This window comes from Spinacia oleracea, chromosome 5 (assembly GCF_020520425.1).
Source record: "Spinacia oleracea cultivar Varoflay chromosome 5, BTI_SOV_V1, whole genome shotgun sequence".
NCBI lineage: Eukaryota > Viridiplantae > Streptophyta > Magnoliopsida > Caryophyllales > Amaranthaceae > Spinacia > Spinacia oleracea.
This window is the reverse complement of record NC_079491.1, coordinates 18,895,920-18,914,554: the sequence shown is the minus strand read 5'-3', so window position 1 is coordinate 18,914,554 and position 18,635 is coordinate 18,895,920. Positions and strand designations below refer to the sequence as shown.

Below are 18,635 nucleotides of genomic sequence, written 5' to 3'. Positions count from 1 at the left end.
ATAATAAATAATAAGAAAAATAAAAATGTCCAAAGTATCACTTTAACTTGGAAAAATAATTTGATTTCGAACGTAAATAAGGAATATCGTATACTTTCAAACAAGGTAAAATGAAATCGGCCCCCCAAAAAAAGTACCAATTTTTGAACACTATAATACATAGAATCTCGATTTTTAAGAAATTTATTTTAAATAGGCGCCTAAAAATTTATTAAAATAAAACCTTAGCTCTGATACCACTTTGTAACACCCCGACAATTCTCTCTTTTCTAAAATAATCTTTTAACATAAAACGTAGAGAATTATCAAGGCATTATCGCCCGTGTGAAAACGTAACGGCTTATTCAGAATTTTGCAGCGGAAAACATAAAACTAACTTTAGGTTTATAAATAATCTATTACAGATTTAGTCCCCAAGAATCATCCAACGAAAATAAGGAAATATAAATAGTACGACAAGTTTAAAGTCCCAATTAACAAACCCAAGTTAACTTAGCAAATCAAAACTAAATACAAGCTCTCTATTCCCGATCTCAATGATGCAACATCTTCAAACCTGCAGATGGACAATGCTTATTGATCCTTAGAGACTGCTCACCAAAGATTGGGTCATCACAGGATCAATAAGGCATAGCCATGATCAACATGCACAAGCAAAAGCACGTAATCAGCAAAGCTGAGTACTACATACTAAATCACTAATAATCCTAACATGATTCTATTAAACGAACAATCCTAACATGGTACTAAATAAAACATAAGCAAGGAAAATCAAGATATACTGACTTGAAGACTATATTTGATTGAACTAGACCTTTGTATCATTAACATTATTTTAATTGAAATAGTCAATGGACTGAGTTGTCTACTAGAAACTTCTTCTTCTTCACTAAGGAAGACGAGGTACGGGCGCGACTCCGTAAACCCCAATGACCTGCGATATCGAGGGACTTTTGAATAAAATAGAACCGGTGATCAATCCGGCCCCAGAAAAAGCCATAGGCGACCCATGACCCCAACTCCTGATTGTCCGACACTTTAGACGTGCACAGTCTAAAGCTATTGCTACTCATGTTCACTTTACATGACTTAACTTTTAATACTTCGTTATGACTCATCAAACATAAATATTATATTCAACAAGTAAACACAACTTCTTTTATCTTTGAATTAAGCAAGTGATCACAGAGATGTCACACAAGACTTATTCCAATTAATTCAACCCTCCCTTTAATACTGATCAACCCCTCTATATGGGTATAAGGTTTCAACTTACTAAACAAGGTCCTCGGCCCTTATAAAGTAGTGAAAAGCTAAAAGGGAACAATAAACAATCAATCTGAATCAATATATAAATAATAATCTAATGTTCCCAACCAACATGTTCGCATCAATCATCCATACCAACATGCTATAATTCTCATAACGAAATATATATGCTTAACATGTCCATCCAACAATATTAAACATGCACTTTCAACATAACCTAGTTCATCAACAATTTCAACATAACCAAGTTCCTTAATCATTTCGACATAACGAAGTTCATGAATCATTTCAATATGGTTTCAACAAATCACACTCATTCCAAGCACACAGGTATGTACGTACCTTGTGTAAACAAACTGATAGGCCACTTTAACGAATTCAAAAGTCACCCACAAAGAATTCTCCGCCTAAAATAATCAAGAAACGTACCCAAATCAATTCCTAATCATTGGCAACCATAACAAAGCATTCTAAATGCATCCTAAACATATTTAGAACATTCCCCAATATCAAAACTTAAACCTTTGATTTCCTAGCATCATAATTATTGAATTAGTGATTGAGATTCGTCGAAAACTCTTTGCAAACATCGTACTTTAAATTTTCAGCAATATAACTAATTTCAAACTACTCCAAAACATAATTAACATTCTTAGAATCATAAAAATAATAGCTTTAATAATGTATAATCATTATATTATGATTTTAGAACATTAAAACCTTAAAAATCCATGCTTTACTAATTAAATTCCTTATTTCAATTCAACTATGTAATCTGAAAATTAAATTATCAATTAAGCATAATGTATAATCTGAAAATCTAATTTAATCATAAAAACTTATAATTTCATTCAATAAACATGAATTGAATTAATAAAACTTCATTAAAACCCTAACTTAAACGTAGTTAATAAATCTGAAAATAATTAAATTAATTTCAACAACATATAATCTGAAAATAATTAAATTAATTTCAACAACATATAATCTGAAATTTCATAACTTAATCATAAAAATCATAAATTTAATTCAATTCAAGGAACATAAATTAAATTAATAAACTTAATTAAAACATTTAAATAACTTAGGGTTTAAGAAAATCAACCAAACTAAAGAGGAGAGGAGAGGCTGGGCGGTGGTGCACGGCGCGGCAGCAAGGGAGGTGGTCGCGGAGAACGGGCGACGCGGCTGGAGGTGGTGACTGCGGTGGGCGCACTTGGTTGTTGCGTGTTCGCGCAAGAAGCACATAAGAGAGTGCGTGTGTGGAGGAGAAAGGAGGGAGGTCGGCTAGGCAGGGCCGCAGTGGCGGTGCAAGTGGTGCGGCGCGCGGTGGTGCTGGTTCAACGGCCAAGAAAACAAGGTGAGGAGGAGCGAAAAAACAAGAAAGAAAAGAAAAAAACTAAAGAGAAGAGGAGGGGGAGAGAGTTACCGGCGGCGACGGGGAGGGAAAACGCCGGCGGTGGAGGCGGCGTGGACAGCTGCAGCAACGTGAAGCAGGGGTGGGTTCACGTGGTTGCTGAATGAGAGAATGAGGGTTTTTGAGGTTTCTTGTTTTTTTTTTTCTTTTTCACGTGAAGGAGAGGAGGGGATTGAGAGTTTTACATAAATTTGGAATATGGGTAAGGGATGTGGGTTTAACTTATTTTGGGCTTTGCTAATTTGGGCTAGGATTAGAATTAAGTTTGGTATTTGAATTCAACACCGCTTAAGATTGTTTTCTAATTTCAATCGTGTTTTCGTAATTCAAATTCTTTTCAACATCAAATTCTAAAATTATTTTAATTTCATAAACCGTTGAAATATTTAAAAGTATAAAATAAATATTCGTTAATTACATATTTATTTCTAAAAATCGTAAATTATATTTAAATATAATTAACAATACGTTAAAATATATTAATAAAATGTATAAAATTATGGGGGATTACACGCTTGGAGTCCGCCATCTTGAACCTATCAAGCACCTTATTGATATAAGTGCTTTGACTAAGTCCAATCATCTTTTTAGATCTATCTCTGTAAATCTTGATGCCCAATATGTACTGTGCTTCTCCTAGATCCTTCATCGAAAAACATTTCCCAAGCCAAATCTTGACAGAGTTCAACATAGGAATGTCATTTCCGATAAGCAATATGTCGTCGACATATAATACTAGGAAAGCAATTTTGCTCCCACTGACCTTCTTGTATACACAAGATTCGTCCGCGTTCTTGATGAAACCAAAGTCACTGACTGCTTCATCAAAACGTATATTCCAGCTCCTGGATGCCTGCTTCAATCCGTAGATTGACTTCTTTAGCTTGCATACCTTTTTAGCATTCTTTGGATCCTCAAAACCTTCAGGCTGTGTCATAAACACAGTTTCTGTTAAAAAGCCGTTTAAGAAAGCAGTTTTGACATCCATCTGCCATATTTCGTAATCGTAATATGCAGCGATTGCTAACATTATTCGAATAGACTTTAGCATTGCAACTGGTGAAAAGGTTTCATCGTAATCCACACCGTGGACTTGCCTGTAACCTTTTGCGACCAATCTAGCTTTGAAAACTTCAAGTTTCCCATCCTTGTCCTTTTTCAGTTTGAAAACCCATTTGCTTCCAATGGCTTGGTAGCCATCTGGCAAATCGACCAAATCCCATACTTGGTTTTCAGACATGGAGTCTAATTCAGATTGCATGGCTTCTTGCCACTGCTTGGAGCTAGGGCTCGTCATAGCTTGCTTGTAAGTCGCAGGTTCATCACTTTCAAGTAATAGAACGTCATAGCTCTCGTTCGTCAAAATACCTAAGTACCTTTCCGGTTGAGATCTATATCTTTGCGATCTACGCGGGGTAACATTTCTAGATTGACCATGATTCTCACCGGATTCTTCTAAAGATCTCTAAGTTTCATCCTGAATGTCATCTTGAGCATTCTCTAGAGTTTGTTGTTCGAATCGAATTTCTTCGAGGTCTACTTTTCTCCCACTTGTCATTTTGGAAATGTGATCCTTCTCCAAAAAGACACCATCTCGAGCAACAAACACTTTGTTCTCAGATGTATTGTAGAAGTAATACCCCTTTGTTTCCTTTGGATAGCCCACAAGGATACATTTGTCAGATTTTGGATGAAGTTTGTCTGAAATTAATCGTTTGACGTATACTTCACATCCCCAAATCTTAAGAAAAGACACATTTGGAGGCTTTCCAAACCATAATTCGTATGGAGTCTTTTCGACAGCTTTAGACGGAGCTCTATTTATAGTGAGTGCAGCTGTGTTTAGTGCATGTCCCCAAAATTCTAATGGAAGTTCGGCCTGACCCATCATTGACCTGACCATGTCTAGCAAGGTTCTGTTCCTCCGTTCTGACACACCGTTCCATTGTGGTGTTCCAGGAGGAGTCAATTCTGATAGAATTCCACATTCTTTCAGATGGTCATCAAATTCATAGCTCAGATATTCACCGCCTCTATCAGACCGCAGTGCCTTAATCTTCTTGCCTAATTGATTCTCTACTTCACTCTGAAATTCCTTGAATTTGTCAAAGGATTCAGACTTATGCTTCATTAGGTAGACATAACCATACCTACTGAAGTCATCAGTGAAAGTGATAAAGTAGCTGAAACCACCTCTAGCATTTGTACTCATTGGTCCACATACATCTGTATGGATTAAACCCAATAGTTCATTTGCTCTTTCTCCAACTTTAGAGAAAGGTTGCTTTGTCATTTTGCCAAGTAAACATGATTCGCATTTACCATAATCCTCTAAGTCAAATGGTTCTAGAATTCCTTCCTTTTGAAGTTTTTCTAAGCGTTTCAAGTTTATATGACCTAATCGACAATGCCACAGATAGGTGAGATCTGAATCATCCTTTTTGGCCTTTTTGGTATTTATGTTATATACTTGTTTGTCGTGATCTAATAAATAAAGTCCATTGACTAATCTAGCAGATCCATAAAACATCTCTTTAAAATAAAACGAACAACTATTGTCTTTTATTAAAAAGGAAAATCCCTTAGCATCTAAGCAAGAAACTGAAATGATGTTTTTAGTAAGACTTGGAACATGGAAACATTCTTCCAGTTCCAAAACTAGCCCGGAGGGCAACGACAAATAGTAAGTTCCTACGGCTAATGCAGCAATCCGTGCTCCATTTCCCACTCGTAGGTCGACTTCACCCTTGCTTAACTTTCTACTTCTTCTTAGTCCCTGTGGATTGGAACATAAGTGTGAGCCACAACCTGTATCTAATACCCAAGAAGTTGAATTAGCAAGTATACAGTCTATAACGAAAATACCTGAAGATGGAACGACTGTTCCGTTCTTCTGATCTTCCTTTAGCTTCAAGCAATCTCTCTTCCAATGCCCCTTCTTCTTGCAGTAGAAGCATTCGGATTCAGAAGTGGGTTGACTGACCTTCCTCTTTGCAGATTTGGCGCCAGTTTGCTTAGTTGGGCTGGCCTTGTTGCCACCTTTCTTAGCATTCCTCTTCTTTCCAGATTTCTTGAACTTGCCCCCACGCACCATAAGCACATCCTGCTTATCACTTTTGAGCGTCTTTTCAGCGGTCTTCAGCATACCGTGAAGCTCAGTGAGCGTTTTGTCCAGACTATTCATACTGTAGTTCAGTTTGAACTGATCATACCCGCTATGAAGAGAATGTAGGATGGTGTCTATAGCCATTTCCTGAGAAAATTGCTGATCCAGCCGACTCATATTCTCAATGAGTCCAATCATTTTGAGAACATGTGGACTTACGGGCTCGCCTTTCTTAAGCTTGGTCTCAAGAATTTGCCTATGAGTCTCGAATCTTTCGACTCGAGCCAGATCTTGGAACATGTTCTTCAACTCACTGATGATTGTGAAAGCATCTGAGTTGATGAACGTTTTCTGCAGATCCGCACTCATGGTGGCGAGCATTAGACATTTCACATCCTTGTTGGCATCAATCCAACGATTGAGGGCTGCCTGAGTGACCCCGTCGCCTGCAGCTTCGGGCATCGCCTCATCCAGGACATACTCCTTTTCTTCCTGCATAAGAACTATTTGCAAGTTCCTTTGCCAGTCAAGGAAGTTTTTCCCGTTCAACTTCTCCTTTTCGAGAATTGATCGAATGTTGAATGAATTGTTGTTTGCCATATTAAAAACTACAATTGAAAAGAATAAACAAATAAATAACCATTCACAGTTTCTCTTAATAAACTTAAATTCTAGCATACATGCATAATTCAATGTTTATTAAGCATTTTATTCAAGTTATGTGTTCCGGCAGGTGTGAATAAAATGATTCCAAGATCCTAAAATCATTGAAGAACTAAGCACAGTTTGTCGACTTAATCCTAGAACATCTTAGGTAAGCAAAAGCCTTTTGCTAATAGTCTAGAAACTATTCTTGGTTGATAGGTACGTCTAAGAACTTATTAGGTAAACCTATCGAATTTGCCACGACATAAAAGGACTCCTTACTTATATCGTTGAGTTTCACCAAAACTAACATGTACTCACAATTATTTGTGTACCTTGCCCCTTTAGGACCAATAAGTAACACCTCGCTGAGCGAAAACTATTACTAGATTGATGTAAAGGATATCCAAGCAAGTGTATATTTTGGCATGGCACCTTTTAACTCAATTTTTAAGTTTGGAACTTAAGGCTCTTACTATGTTGGTTAGATTTTAAGTGAACTAAAATCCTTAATCATGCAACATAATCAAGCTTTTGATCTCATGCATTTTAAGACATATTTAAAACAATAAATAACTTAAAACATGCATAAGATAAATGTGATCTAGTATGGCCCGACTTCATCTTGAAGCTTTGACTTCAAAGTCCTTCTTGAAAATCTCCGTGGGAGGCACCATTTTCTTCAAATAGGATAAGTTATAACTAATTACAACTATTTGATGGTACGCAGACCATATTTGAATTGAAAAATAACTTTGGTACTTTAGACCAATTACATTCAAATTAATGGTACGCAGACCATATTTTCTATCCTATTTGGGCCATACTAGTCACTTCATAACCTGCAAAACAGTACATATACAATATATATACCATTCACCCATTCATTATCATGAATGGCCCACATAGCTGGTTAGTAAAACACATTATGCATCATGTAAACATTTGCAGCAATTAATCAAGGGCACCAATAATCTACCAATTATTCAGTCCTTATTAATTCTAATCAAGTTGTTTTAACCTTAAGGATTTGTAGACCTAATCAAGAGTTTATGACTAAAAGCGCTCCCACTTAAACCAATAAATTTATATGCTTTACTAATTTTAAACATAAAAATGTATTTCTAGTCCAACCGGAAACATACAAATTTAATTAAAATTTAAAGCTCATATCAATTTATAATTGAATCCAAAAGTTTAATTTAATTTCAGTCGTATTTAAATTAATTCATGATTTTAATTTTAGTAAAATAATTAGAATAAATAAAATTTATTATAATTACAATATTCAAAATTAAAATCCAAGAAAATAATTTAAATTATTAATTTTAAAATTAATTAAAATTACGTGAACTGAAATTCTCAAATTAAACATTCAAAAACGATCTTTAATCGTAACGCAAACACCCTACGCGTTGCACGCCCATGGGCCGCACGCACATAGCCATTGCTGGCCATGTGCGCGCAGCCCATGCGCTCGTCGCATAGCTGCTGCATCCCCATCGCAAGCCTCCGCACGCATTGGTGCTCGCTGCGCGCGCCAGCGCTCATCGCACGCGAGCTATCGCTCGCAGTGCGCGCGCGACATCGCTCGCTGGGCGCGCGACATCGCTCGCTGGGCGCGCGACATCGCTCGCTGGGCGCGCGACATCGCTCGCTGGGCGCGCGACATCGCTCGCTGGGCGTGCGACATCGCTCGCTGGGCGCGCGAGCCATCGCTCGCTGGGCGCGCGACATCGCTCGCTGGGCGCGCGACATCGCTCGCTGGGCGGGCGACATCGCTCGCTGTGCGCGCGAGCAATGCTGGCTTTGCGCGCGAGTCCTCGCTCGTTGTGCGCGCGAGCAATGCTGGGCGCAGCGCTCGTGGCACGCGAGCTTGCGCTCGCTGCGCGCGAGGCTGCGCGCTCTTGTGCGAGGCAGCGCGCGTTGTGGCGCAGCTCGCTTGCTGCCCACACGCGACTGCCTTGGCTCGCCCTTCGCCCATGCCCATTCGTCCATTGCTCGTGGCACACGACACAAGGCAGGGCTGCTGCCTTGTGCTCGTGCACTACGCCCTTGCTCATTGCATTCGTGCCGCACGGGCGACGAGCTCCCTTGCTCGTCGTCGCATGCCCGCATTATACAACACCCCTTAAGGGTAACACGAAGCGTCCATTGCTTCGTGCGTGCAAGTTTTATGAACGAATCGCATAAAAATTTAAAATTTATATTTAAAATTAATGACAAATTAATAAATAATATTAATTTCATAATTTTAGGGCGAAAAATCGAAAATTTATTATCCAATTGATTTCCGATTGTTATGGATTCAAGTCTAGGTCATAAAAATTTAAAATTTATCATAAATTTACAATTTTTATGGTGGTTTTTAATCATAGGTTTCTAATTAAATTACAATTAATTATGAAAATCAAATTAATTCTAAATTATTCTAATTTTCAACAAATTAATCATAATTACAAATTAGATTGCATAATTAACAAGACTAGGCATTCAAACTTGTTAAACATATGCAGTAGGTCAATCAAAAATTCAAGATTTATCAACAAGAATCGCAAATATTTAATTTAACATCTTAAATTTACGAAATTTTGCATTCGAAAAACTAAAACCTTCGAAAAGTCATAGTTAGGCTTCGAATTTGAGAATTCTGGGTTCGGCAGAAAAATATTAATTTTGTCAAAATTTTAGAATGCCTTTTACATGCGGAATTGACACAAAAATCACTCAATTCGGATGAGTAACGAAGAAACTGCCGAAAAACTGCGTACGTATAATTAAATAAACGCAATTTGCAATTAATTAACAATTAGGAAAATTAATCACCCCTTTTAATTCTTGCAAATTTGTAATATTTAACCATGTTCATGCAATTTAGATTATGAAAATAATAAGGGGCTCGTGATACCACTGTTAGGTTATGATACATATGACATTACATAGATCATGCGGAAACAACCATTAACCCAGGACAACATATTATTTACACATAATCATATAGCATAATTTAGATGCATACTCTTTGTTGCGTGCCCTCCCTAGCTGCGCCCGAACCGAACAAGAACAAGTCTTTAGGACTCCAAGTGTCGTCCCTCCGTAGATAGTCCACAGCACGTCCGGATCCGCCTTAAGATTGACCAACTAGAATCGCCCTTAAGGTACTAGAAAATTTCGGCACTTTTATGAGCAAGATGTGTGTTTTAATTTTCTCTCAAAAAACTCACTTTTGAATACTTTAAAACTTGTTATAAATTGTGAGCCCTAGCCTCATATTTATAGGGGTATGGAAAGGGAATCGAAATCCTATTCAGATACAAATTAATTAAACCTAGAATCCTACAAGAACTCTAATTTAATTAATTTATCAAATAGAATTAGGAATTTAATCATTAACCGAACTCTGCATGTTTTAGGTAACGTGCACGAACACAAACACTTGCATACACACGCACGGCAGCCACGATGGGCCCCCATGCGTGCGCGCGAGCAGCAGCCCACGCAGCGCCCGCGCGCGCTGTGCGCGTTGCGCAGCCTGCTGGGCCTGGCCTTGCGCTGGGCCTGGCGTGGCTGTTTGTGCGGCGCGCTTGGCTTGCTGGGCGATGGCCTGGCTTCGTGCTGGGCCTCGTCCGGCAGGCCTCGTCCGATGCTTATTCGTACGATGCGCTTCCGATTAAATTTTCCGATTCCAGAATTCATTTCCGATACGAACAATATTTAATATTTCCGTTTCCGGAATTATTTTCCGATTCCGGTAATATTTCCGATTCTGACAATATTTCCGTTTCCGGCAATATTTCCGATTCTGGCAATATTTCCATTTCCGATAATATTTTCCGATACGTACCATGTTTCCGTTTCCGGCAACATCTACGACTTGGATAATATTTATATTTCCGATACGATCCATATTTCCGTTTCCGGCAATATCATCGTTTCCGGAGTATTCATTTCTTGCCTGTGACGATCTTAGCTCCCACTGAAACCAAGATCCGTCGGTTCCGAATATTCATAGATGGAGTATTTAATGCCATTAAATACTTGATCCGTTTACGTACTATTTGTGTGACCCTACGGGTTCAGTCAAGAGTAAGCTGTGGATTAATATCATTAATTCCACTTGAACTGAAGCGGCCTCTAGCTAGGCATTCAGCTCACTTGATCTCACTGAATTATTAACTTGTTAATTAATACTGAACCGCATTTATTAGACTTAACATAGAATGCATACTTGGACCAAGGGCATTATTTCCTTCACCCCCTGCATCCAAGCTTGCAGTTTCCAGTGTTCAGCCAGAAAATGGGCTGAGATCTTCCTGCCAAATAGTCCAACTCCAACAACCTGTAAATAAATCCAAGATCTCCAACAACGTCTATAATCCAACTCCAACGTCTATAATCCAACTCCAACAACCTCCACAAATCATACCAACCAACCAAACCATAACGCTTATGCAACAAAATAGAAGAGTGCAAACAAAAAATTTCCAAAAGTTCAATCATTCCAATAATGACACATGAGTTTCTAAAAGTTCTAAATGTAACACCCCCAAAATTTGGACCTTTTATATAATCAAAAACCCTGTTTTTATATCATAAAACAATCGTCCAAACCTTGGGAGTGTCACTGCTACATTTATTCTCCATAGAAAATAAATGCAAAGCAACAAAACAATTTAAAATCATTAAAGTCAAAATTAACTAAGTGGTCTAAAAGGTGCCCCATAAAAACTACAACCAATTCCCATAAAATGAATAACAAAAACCAACTTAAACTTAAACTGAAATAGAAATTGTCTCTTGACTAGGTGGTTATTCTAAGCGTCTCCTCACTCGTAGCCAAGTACCTTTACCAACCTGCAAAAATAAATAGAAAAGAGACAAGAGAGACGAACTCCCAAAAATCAGATAAACTGAGTAATTCCAACTCCATCCCGTAAAATAAATAATTTTAGTTTGAAAACATTTTGAGTACATAAAATAGACAATTAAACAACAAGTACCAATTTAATAACTCCATTATTAAACTTATCACATAAAGATCAATATTAATTAAGTGAGGGAAAAAGAACGCTAAGGGTCGCGCGTAACCCTTGAGAATGGCCAAAGTAAGATGAGTACAGAATGTCCCTAGTGTGCACACCCCTCACTAATTGACTATGGGTCTCCGCGACCGCGCACCAATAGAATTAGGAGGAAGACTAAGCAGAAAGTTTAATACAGAATAATAGAAACCTACTAGAAGCCTACCGGGTCTCCACTAAAGTGCACCGATAGAACAACATCTAGAAGGGCAACCTGTTCCTAACCCTTACGGGCTTTTCCCTCTAATATTACACTTTACGTAATTAATATTTTAATAAGGTCCAAACACACAGATGACCAACTCAAGGATCAAAACAATATAATTAAGTAGCCACATGAAACCGAAATATAACCAGTCCGACCTTATTGCTTGCAGCATCATATTAGTCCACATTACACTTAGTTCACTTACGCAACTCACTAATGCGTCATTATACTCCAACAAATAATGACCAGTTGACCACTATCACCCACATTCACATTTATGCTCAAGTTACTCAATATTAGTAATTCAGTTTACAGGAAGTAAGGTACATAATGATACCCATATTATACATACTCGTATACTCAAATCACATATTTCATATACACAACACTTAATCTTCCTATCACATAATAACACATATATATGTCTAAAATATTTTTACTAATGGGACCTAAAGATGATGGACATTGAAAATTACCTTAAACACGCGCGTATTCAAACTAGTAGTCTCCTTGCGTACTCCCTACGTAGCCTTCGTCTACGATTACACAAAATAAATAACCTAAATTAGCCTACAACTATTACTCACGAATTGAATAGGAGGACAACCCTCCTAAACTATTAACCCAGATTTATAAAAGTCAAAGGAGAAGTGTTATAGAAAAATCAAGTTAAACTCATTTAAGATCAATGATAGACGTTGCTGCCAATAGAATTACAAAGACAAAGGTATAAATACTTTTAATTTGGTGAATGAATGTATATATACACGTACGAAGTTGAGTAGTTCGGGTATGGAAACATAGAGGGTGGAAGTCGGTGGATGTTATCAATGGGCAAACAATGAAAGTCATATCATCAATTAAAACATGGAAAAGACAAAAACTTAACTACCTTAATCATATGGTCTAACTATGAAATCATGCTAGAAATTAGAGTTGGGCAGATGGAGGTATACTCCATGACTTACCGGTGATATGATGATGGTGGAAATTGGTGACGGCAGAGGCGAATTGATGGAGGGAGAAGGGTTTGAGTAGGTTAATGCAATTACGTACGGAAACTTTTGATATAACATGGTATTTATATCTTAGGGTATTAGGGTATAACTAGGAGACTAATTTCTGAAAATTTGAAAAATAAATCTGAAAATATACTTGTAGTTAAAACTCATTAAAAACTTTAATTTAATTGTAAAATTATCTTAATTTATCAAAATAATTTATTAGAAAATACCCGAAAATTCGGGATATTACACTAAAAGTTCCAATACTAGCAAAAAGAACAAAAGATTACACAAAATTTCTAATGTAGCTCAAATCTAAGTTATACGTTGTTTCTTTGCATGCTCGGACGATGAAAATGAGGACTCATCCTCCTCGGCAATTGGCTCGGGACGTTGACTAGGAGAGCAATCCTTTTGTCGCCGGTAAGTGAGAAGCTGCAAAGGAGGAGATGAAATAACTTGTGATGCTGGCGGATATGCAGGAGGAGTAAGAGGTGGAGGGCGTGGAGAAGGTGGTGGTGGAGGGCGTGGAGAAGTAAGTGCTGGAGGGCGTAGAGGAGGAGTAAGTGGTGGAGGGCGTGCACGTGGTGGTCGAAAACCACGCCCTCGAGAAACATGTGAGGTGGAGGTGTCGGGTGTACACTGAGACGAGGCTAAATCATATTGTTGGAGGATATGTTCTTGCCCCACTCTTGATAAGGTCTCAATGCAAGAGGAACTCAAATTGCGTAACGTATCAAGAGTGAGAGGAAGGGCCAAACTGGGAGGTAACTCTAACGCAGAATCCACAGCTCGAGTGCATCTTGAGGCAAGATCAGCCAATGCATGTGACTACAAAAAAGAATGTGAAACAATAATTAGAATTCAACATTAGTTATGAATATAAACATTATACATGAAAATGGAACAAGGATTAATTTACCAAAATAATATCAGAGGAAGACGACTGATAATGAGTGGTGGGGGGTGATCGTGTAACAGGAGTAATGAGGAGTCTCGTGATGCTACAATACCAATCCATATAATCCTTCATCCTCTCACGATGACCGGCAAAAGGAGTGCCTTGAACAATCCGACTCTCACGATCACGTCACTCCTCCACATATTTGCGATGCATCTCTTCAAACTTCTTGTTTTTATGCCGTCGATCCACATTATGAAGATCAACACTCGTGTCACACGCAACGGGAACTGACAGTTCCAATCCAAACTGACGCATCACTCGATTTGGGTAGTGGTACTCAACAATGTCAAAGCAAATCAACGGTACAACTGAGCGCCATATATCTCTATCACATCTACAAATCTCGGGTAGTAAACCAAGTACCGTCTCTGAATATGGCTGCCAAGTCATCTACAATAAGTAAAAAGTGAGTATTTAGGCAATTTTAGGTGAAATTAAGCAATTTTAGGCTATTTTAGGCTATTTTGGACAATTCTAGGTGAATTTAAGCCTTTTTAAGCTACATTATGTGATTTTAAGCTATTTTAGGTGAACTTAAGCGTTTTTAGGCTATATTAGGTGAATTAAAACTATTATAGACTATGTTAGGTGAACTTAAGCGTGTTTAGGTGTATTTAGGCTATATTTGGTGGATTTAGGCTAATTAAGGTGAATTGAAGCTATTTTATGCGGTTTTAGGTGATTTTAGGCCATTATTTGCCATTTAAGGTGAATTTAAGCTATTTTAGGTGAACTTAAACGTTTTTAGGCTACATTAGGTGAATTAACTATTTAAGGCTATTTTAAGTGAATTTAGGCCATTTTAGGATATTTTAGGTGAAATTAGGCAATTTTAGGATATTTTAGGTGAATTCAAGCTATTGTAGACTATTTTAGGTGAATTTAAGCTAGTTTAGGTGTATTTAGGCTATATTTGGTGGATTTAGGCTAATTTAGGTGAATTGAAGCTATTTAAGGCGATTTTAGGTGAATTAGGCCATTATTTGCCATTTAAGGTGAATTTAAGCTATTTAAGGCTAATTAAGGTGAATTGAAGCTATTTAAGGCGATTTTAGGCCATTTTAGGCGAACTTAAGCCTTTTTAGGCAATCTTTGGTGAATTTAAGCTATTATATGCCATTTTAGGTGAATTTAAGCTATTTTAGCCTATTTTAGGTGAATCCAAGCTATTCTAGACTATGTTAGGTGAATTTAAGCTAGTTTAGGCCTTTTTAGGCTATGTTTGGTGGATTTAGGATAATTAAGGTGAATTGAAGCTATTTTATGCGATTTTAGCCTTTTTAGGCAATTTTTGGTGAATTAAGGGAATTTTTAGACAATTTTTGGTGAATGTAGGCTATTTAAGACAAAAATAGCACAAATTTACCTAAATTAACCTAAATTAACCTAAATTAACATAACTTCATCTAAGTAGAATCGAGGGAGCTCAAATTGACGTTCGTTGACTTAATTGACCTAAGTTGACCTAACTAGTTGAATTAATCACCTACATTGACAAAAATTGACCAAAGTTGACCTAGTTGACTTAAATTGACAATTTAGACCAAAGTTGACCTAGTTGACTTTAATGCACCTACATTGACAAAAATTGACCAAAGTTGACCTAACTTGAAACAAAAGCAGCATTTGAGTAATTAGTAAGGTGAGATATTAAATACCTGTGTCTCCTTTTGATGGTCAAGTGCATCCCTAAAGAAAGAGAGTCCACTAGCTGTATGGCCACATGAAAAGTGAACCCTAAGCCAACTAACAAAACAAGTAAAGTAAAGTGTTAGTGAAGTAAAGTGTTAACAAATTACTTGATTTATCGAAGTAGTAATGAGTAGTTAAACAAATTAGTTACCTGCATGCTAAGGGGTCCACTCCACGCTGATGCTGAGTACCAAGAATAGATGGATCGTCGACCTCAATAGGATGCTCTGGGTCAGGAGGTGGAGCATCGCGAACTCTCGAAATCCTCGGACGACCAATGTGAATATGCTCCCATGACCATAACTGCAGAAGTATAAGTGGACCACCAATGTCACGGGATCGTGTACGAGCGGCTCGACACATCTGTCGATACAAATAAGCAAGGGTCGCACTCCCCCAGCTGTATGTCCCAGCTCTACGCAAGTCGCGAATCAATGGCAAGTAGACGAGCTGCACGGCATCACCGCTCTTACCAGCAAACGAAATGGACCCCATAAGTGCAAGAATATATGCTCGGCTAAACCTCTCATAAACAATATCAGCAGCGTCATCAGGGGGGCCCTGACTGAAGTGTCGTCTCAACCAAGTCATCCTCAATGATGAACCCTGGAGAACAGGTTTTCCATCATCACCAGGCTCTGGTCGTATCCCTAACAACTCCTCGACTAAAGCTGACCACACCCCAGTACCATCCCCTGTGACAGGAGCCCCATGAACTCTGAGCCCCAACAAAACAGCGACATCCTGCAGAGTAATAGTAGCCTCACCAACAGCCAAATGAAAAGTGTGTGTCTCCTGTCTCCATCTCTCAATCAATGCTGTGATCAAAGACCTATCTAAGGCTAATCCACCACCAACCAATCTATGTACACCATAGAACCCTGCTAATCTAACAAACTCCAAGACTCGATCATGTATCACCCACTCTCCTAAACCAAGCACGTGCTCCCGACACGTCAAAAGCCTGTCCATACCCCCTCCCCAAACATCCTCACTCCTATGCTCCGCCTGCAACGTCAAAACCGAAGTATCACGTGGGCCGGGATGGATCGTCGGCTCCATGAGACCTGAAAAAGAAGTTTATTAGAAATCGTAAAATCACACGTCAAAAGAAATATATGCACAAAAATTAAACTTAGAATCACACATCAAGAGAAACATAATGTAATCCCCCGTAAATCTATACATTGTTTATATATTTTTTTACGCATATTTAATATATTTAAATACAATTTGCGGATTTTAGAAATGAATATCTAATTAAAATATAATTTTATTACATTTTGAATATTTTAATGATTTATGAAATCAAAATTTAATTTTGAATTTTACGCTAAAACGGAATTCGGATTTTGAAATCACGTTCGATTGAAATTGGAAAACAATCCCAACCATTTTGGATTCATCAACCTAAATCCTACTCCTAGCCCAATTGGGCAAAACCCAAACCAATAAACCCAACACAATACTCCCTTCCCCTTTTTCCTAATTCACGTGAAACTAGAGGAAAAAAAAAAGAACCCTTTCCCCTATTCACGTAACTTCTCCTCCTCAACAATCCCCTCCTTGCTGCCGGCGCTCACACCGCCGGACCCTCCTGCACGTCACCGGAATCTTGTCGACGCCGATAACTCTCATCCTCTTCTCCGTCGTTCCTTTTTCTTCCTTTGTTTTCGTTCTTTCTCTTCCCCTCTGTTTTTCGTGCTTCCCTTAACCCTTCGCGTGTTGCAGCAACCTGATTCGCGCAGCCACCGCCAAGTCGCGCCACCGTGTGCCACCGTGCCCAGCCCCTGTCGCGAGCCACCTCCGTCCGCCGGCTCTCTCTCCTCCTTCTTGAATTGGTTACTTTATTAAACCCTAAGTAACTAATTATTTTAAATTAAAGTTTGTTAATTTAGATTATGTTCTTAATATTAAATTTATGATTTTTATGGTTTGAACATGATTTTCAGATTTGGGTTGAGATTAAAAACGAATTAATTTTCAGTTTTGATTAATTAAAATTAAGTTAGGGCTTAATCATGATTTATTAATTTGAATTATGTTTTCTTGAATTAAAGTTATGGGTTTTGTGATTTAAATTATAAATTTAAGATTATATGAATTTTATAATAAAGTTATTAATTTTCAGATTATCTAATTACATTGAAATATTGGTTTTGATTGTTAAAAGTATGAAATTCAAGGTTTTTATGATTATTAATCATGATAGGTTGAGTATGAATTATTGAATTGGTTATTTTGAGATACTAGGAACGTAGATTGACCTTGGTGAAGCTTTTAAATGAATTTATATTGCTGAAAATTTAAAGTACGATGTTTGCAAAAAGTTTTCAACGAATTTCAATCACTAGTTCAATAATTATGATGCTAGGAAAGCAAATGTTTAAGTTTTGATATTGGGGAAAGTTCTAAATATGTTTAGGATGCATTTAGAATGCTTTATTATGGTTGCCAATGATTAGAAATTGATTGGGATTACTTGTTGGTTGTTTAGGCGGAGAATTCTCTTTAGGCGACTTTTGAAAGTGTTAAAGTGGCCTATCAGTTTGTTTACACAAGGTACGTACATACCTGTGTGCTTGGAATGTGTGCTAATTGTTGAAACCATGTTGAATTGTTGATGAACTTGGTTATGTTGATATCGTTGATGAATTTAGTCAGGTTGAATATTGCATGTTTAATACTGTTGGTTAGACATATTGAACCTATATTGCATTTTGAGGATTATAGCATGTTAGTATGGATGATTGATACAAACATGTTTGATTGAGAACACTAGATTACTTTGTATATAATTCAGATCAGTGGATTGTTGTTCCCTTTTAGCTTTTCACTACTTTATGAGGGCCGAGGACCTCATTTAGTAAGTTGAAACCTTATACCCATATACAGGGTTGATCAGTATTAAAGGAAAGATTGGAGTTAATTGGAATGAGTCTTGTTTGATGCCTTTGTGATCACTTACTTAATTCCAAGATAAAAACAGTTGTAAATAAATGTGGATTGTATGCCTTATGTGATTGTTGAGTCATAACAGGGTGTCAATTTGTAAATCATGTAAAGTGAAACTGAGTAGCAATAGCTTTAGAATGTGCACGTCTAAAGTGACGGACAAACATGAGTTGGGGTTCATGGTGGTAGCCCATGGCCTTTAATTCGGACCGGATTGATCACCGTGTCCTATTTTTATTCAAACGTTCCTCGATATCGCAGGTCACTGAGGTTACGGAGTCGCGCCCGTACCTC

At 37.7% G+C, this 18,635-nt stretch overlaps 3 protein-coding genes and 1 long non-coding RNA gene across 4 annotated transcripts; all 4 read right to left on the bottom strand.

Annotated features, from left to right (window-relative positions):
* Positions 1-214: 214 nt before the first annotated feature.
* On the bottom strand, positions 215-3,138 carry LOC130461209 (uncharacterized). Its single transcript, XR_008921609.1, has 4 exons — positions 2,699-3,138; positions 2,375-2,604; positions 1,612-1,676; positions 215-590 (listed from the first exon to the last, which is right to left on the bottom strand). It is a non-coding gene; the product is annotated as an uncharacterized lncRNA (long non-coding RNA).
* Positions 3,139-13,045: 9,907 nt separating this feature from the next.
* LOC130461341 (formin-like protein 7) lies at positions 13,046-13,778 on the bottom strand. The gene is made up of 2 exons (XM_056829408.1): positions 13,653-13,778; positions 13,046-13,561 (listed from the first exon to the last, which is right to left on the bottom strand). The coding sequence occupies exons 1-2, from the start codon at positions 13,761-13,763 to the stop codon at positions 13,046-13,048; spliced, it is 627 nt and encodes a 208-aa protein (XP_056685386.1). The 5' UTR covers positions 13,764-13,778.
* LOC130461208 (serine/threonine-protein phosphatase 7 long form homolog) lies at positions 13,779-15,839 on the bottom strand. Its single transcript, XM_056829203.1, has 3 exons — positions 15,538-15,839; positions 15,353-15,440; positions 13,779-14,084 (listed from the first exon to the last, which is right to left on the bottom strand). Exons 1-3 carry the CDS (start codon positions 15,747-15,749, stop codon positions 13,821-13,823), a joined length of 564 nt encoding a protein of 187 aa, XP_056685181.1. The 5' UTR covers positions 15,750-15,839; the 3' UTR covers positions 13,779-13,820.
* Positions 15,818-16,448, bottom strand: LOC110781448 (serine/threonine-protein phosphatase 7 long form homolog). Its single transcript, XM_056829407.1, has 2 exons — positions 15,910-16,448; positions 15,818-15,836 (listed from the first exon to the last, which is right to left on the bottom strand). Exons 1-2 carry the CDS (start codon positions 16,446-16,448, stop codon positions 15,818-15,820), a joined length of 558 nt encoding a protein of 185 aa, XP_056685385.1.
* Positions 16,449-18,635: the final 2,187 nt, after the last annotated feature.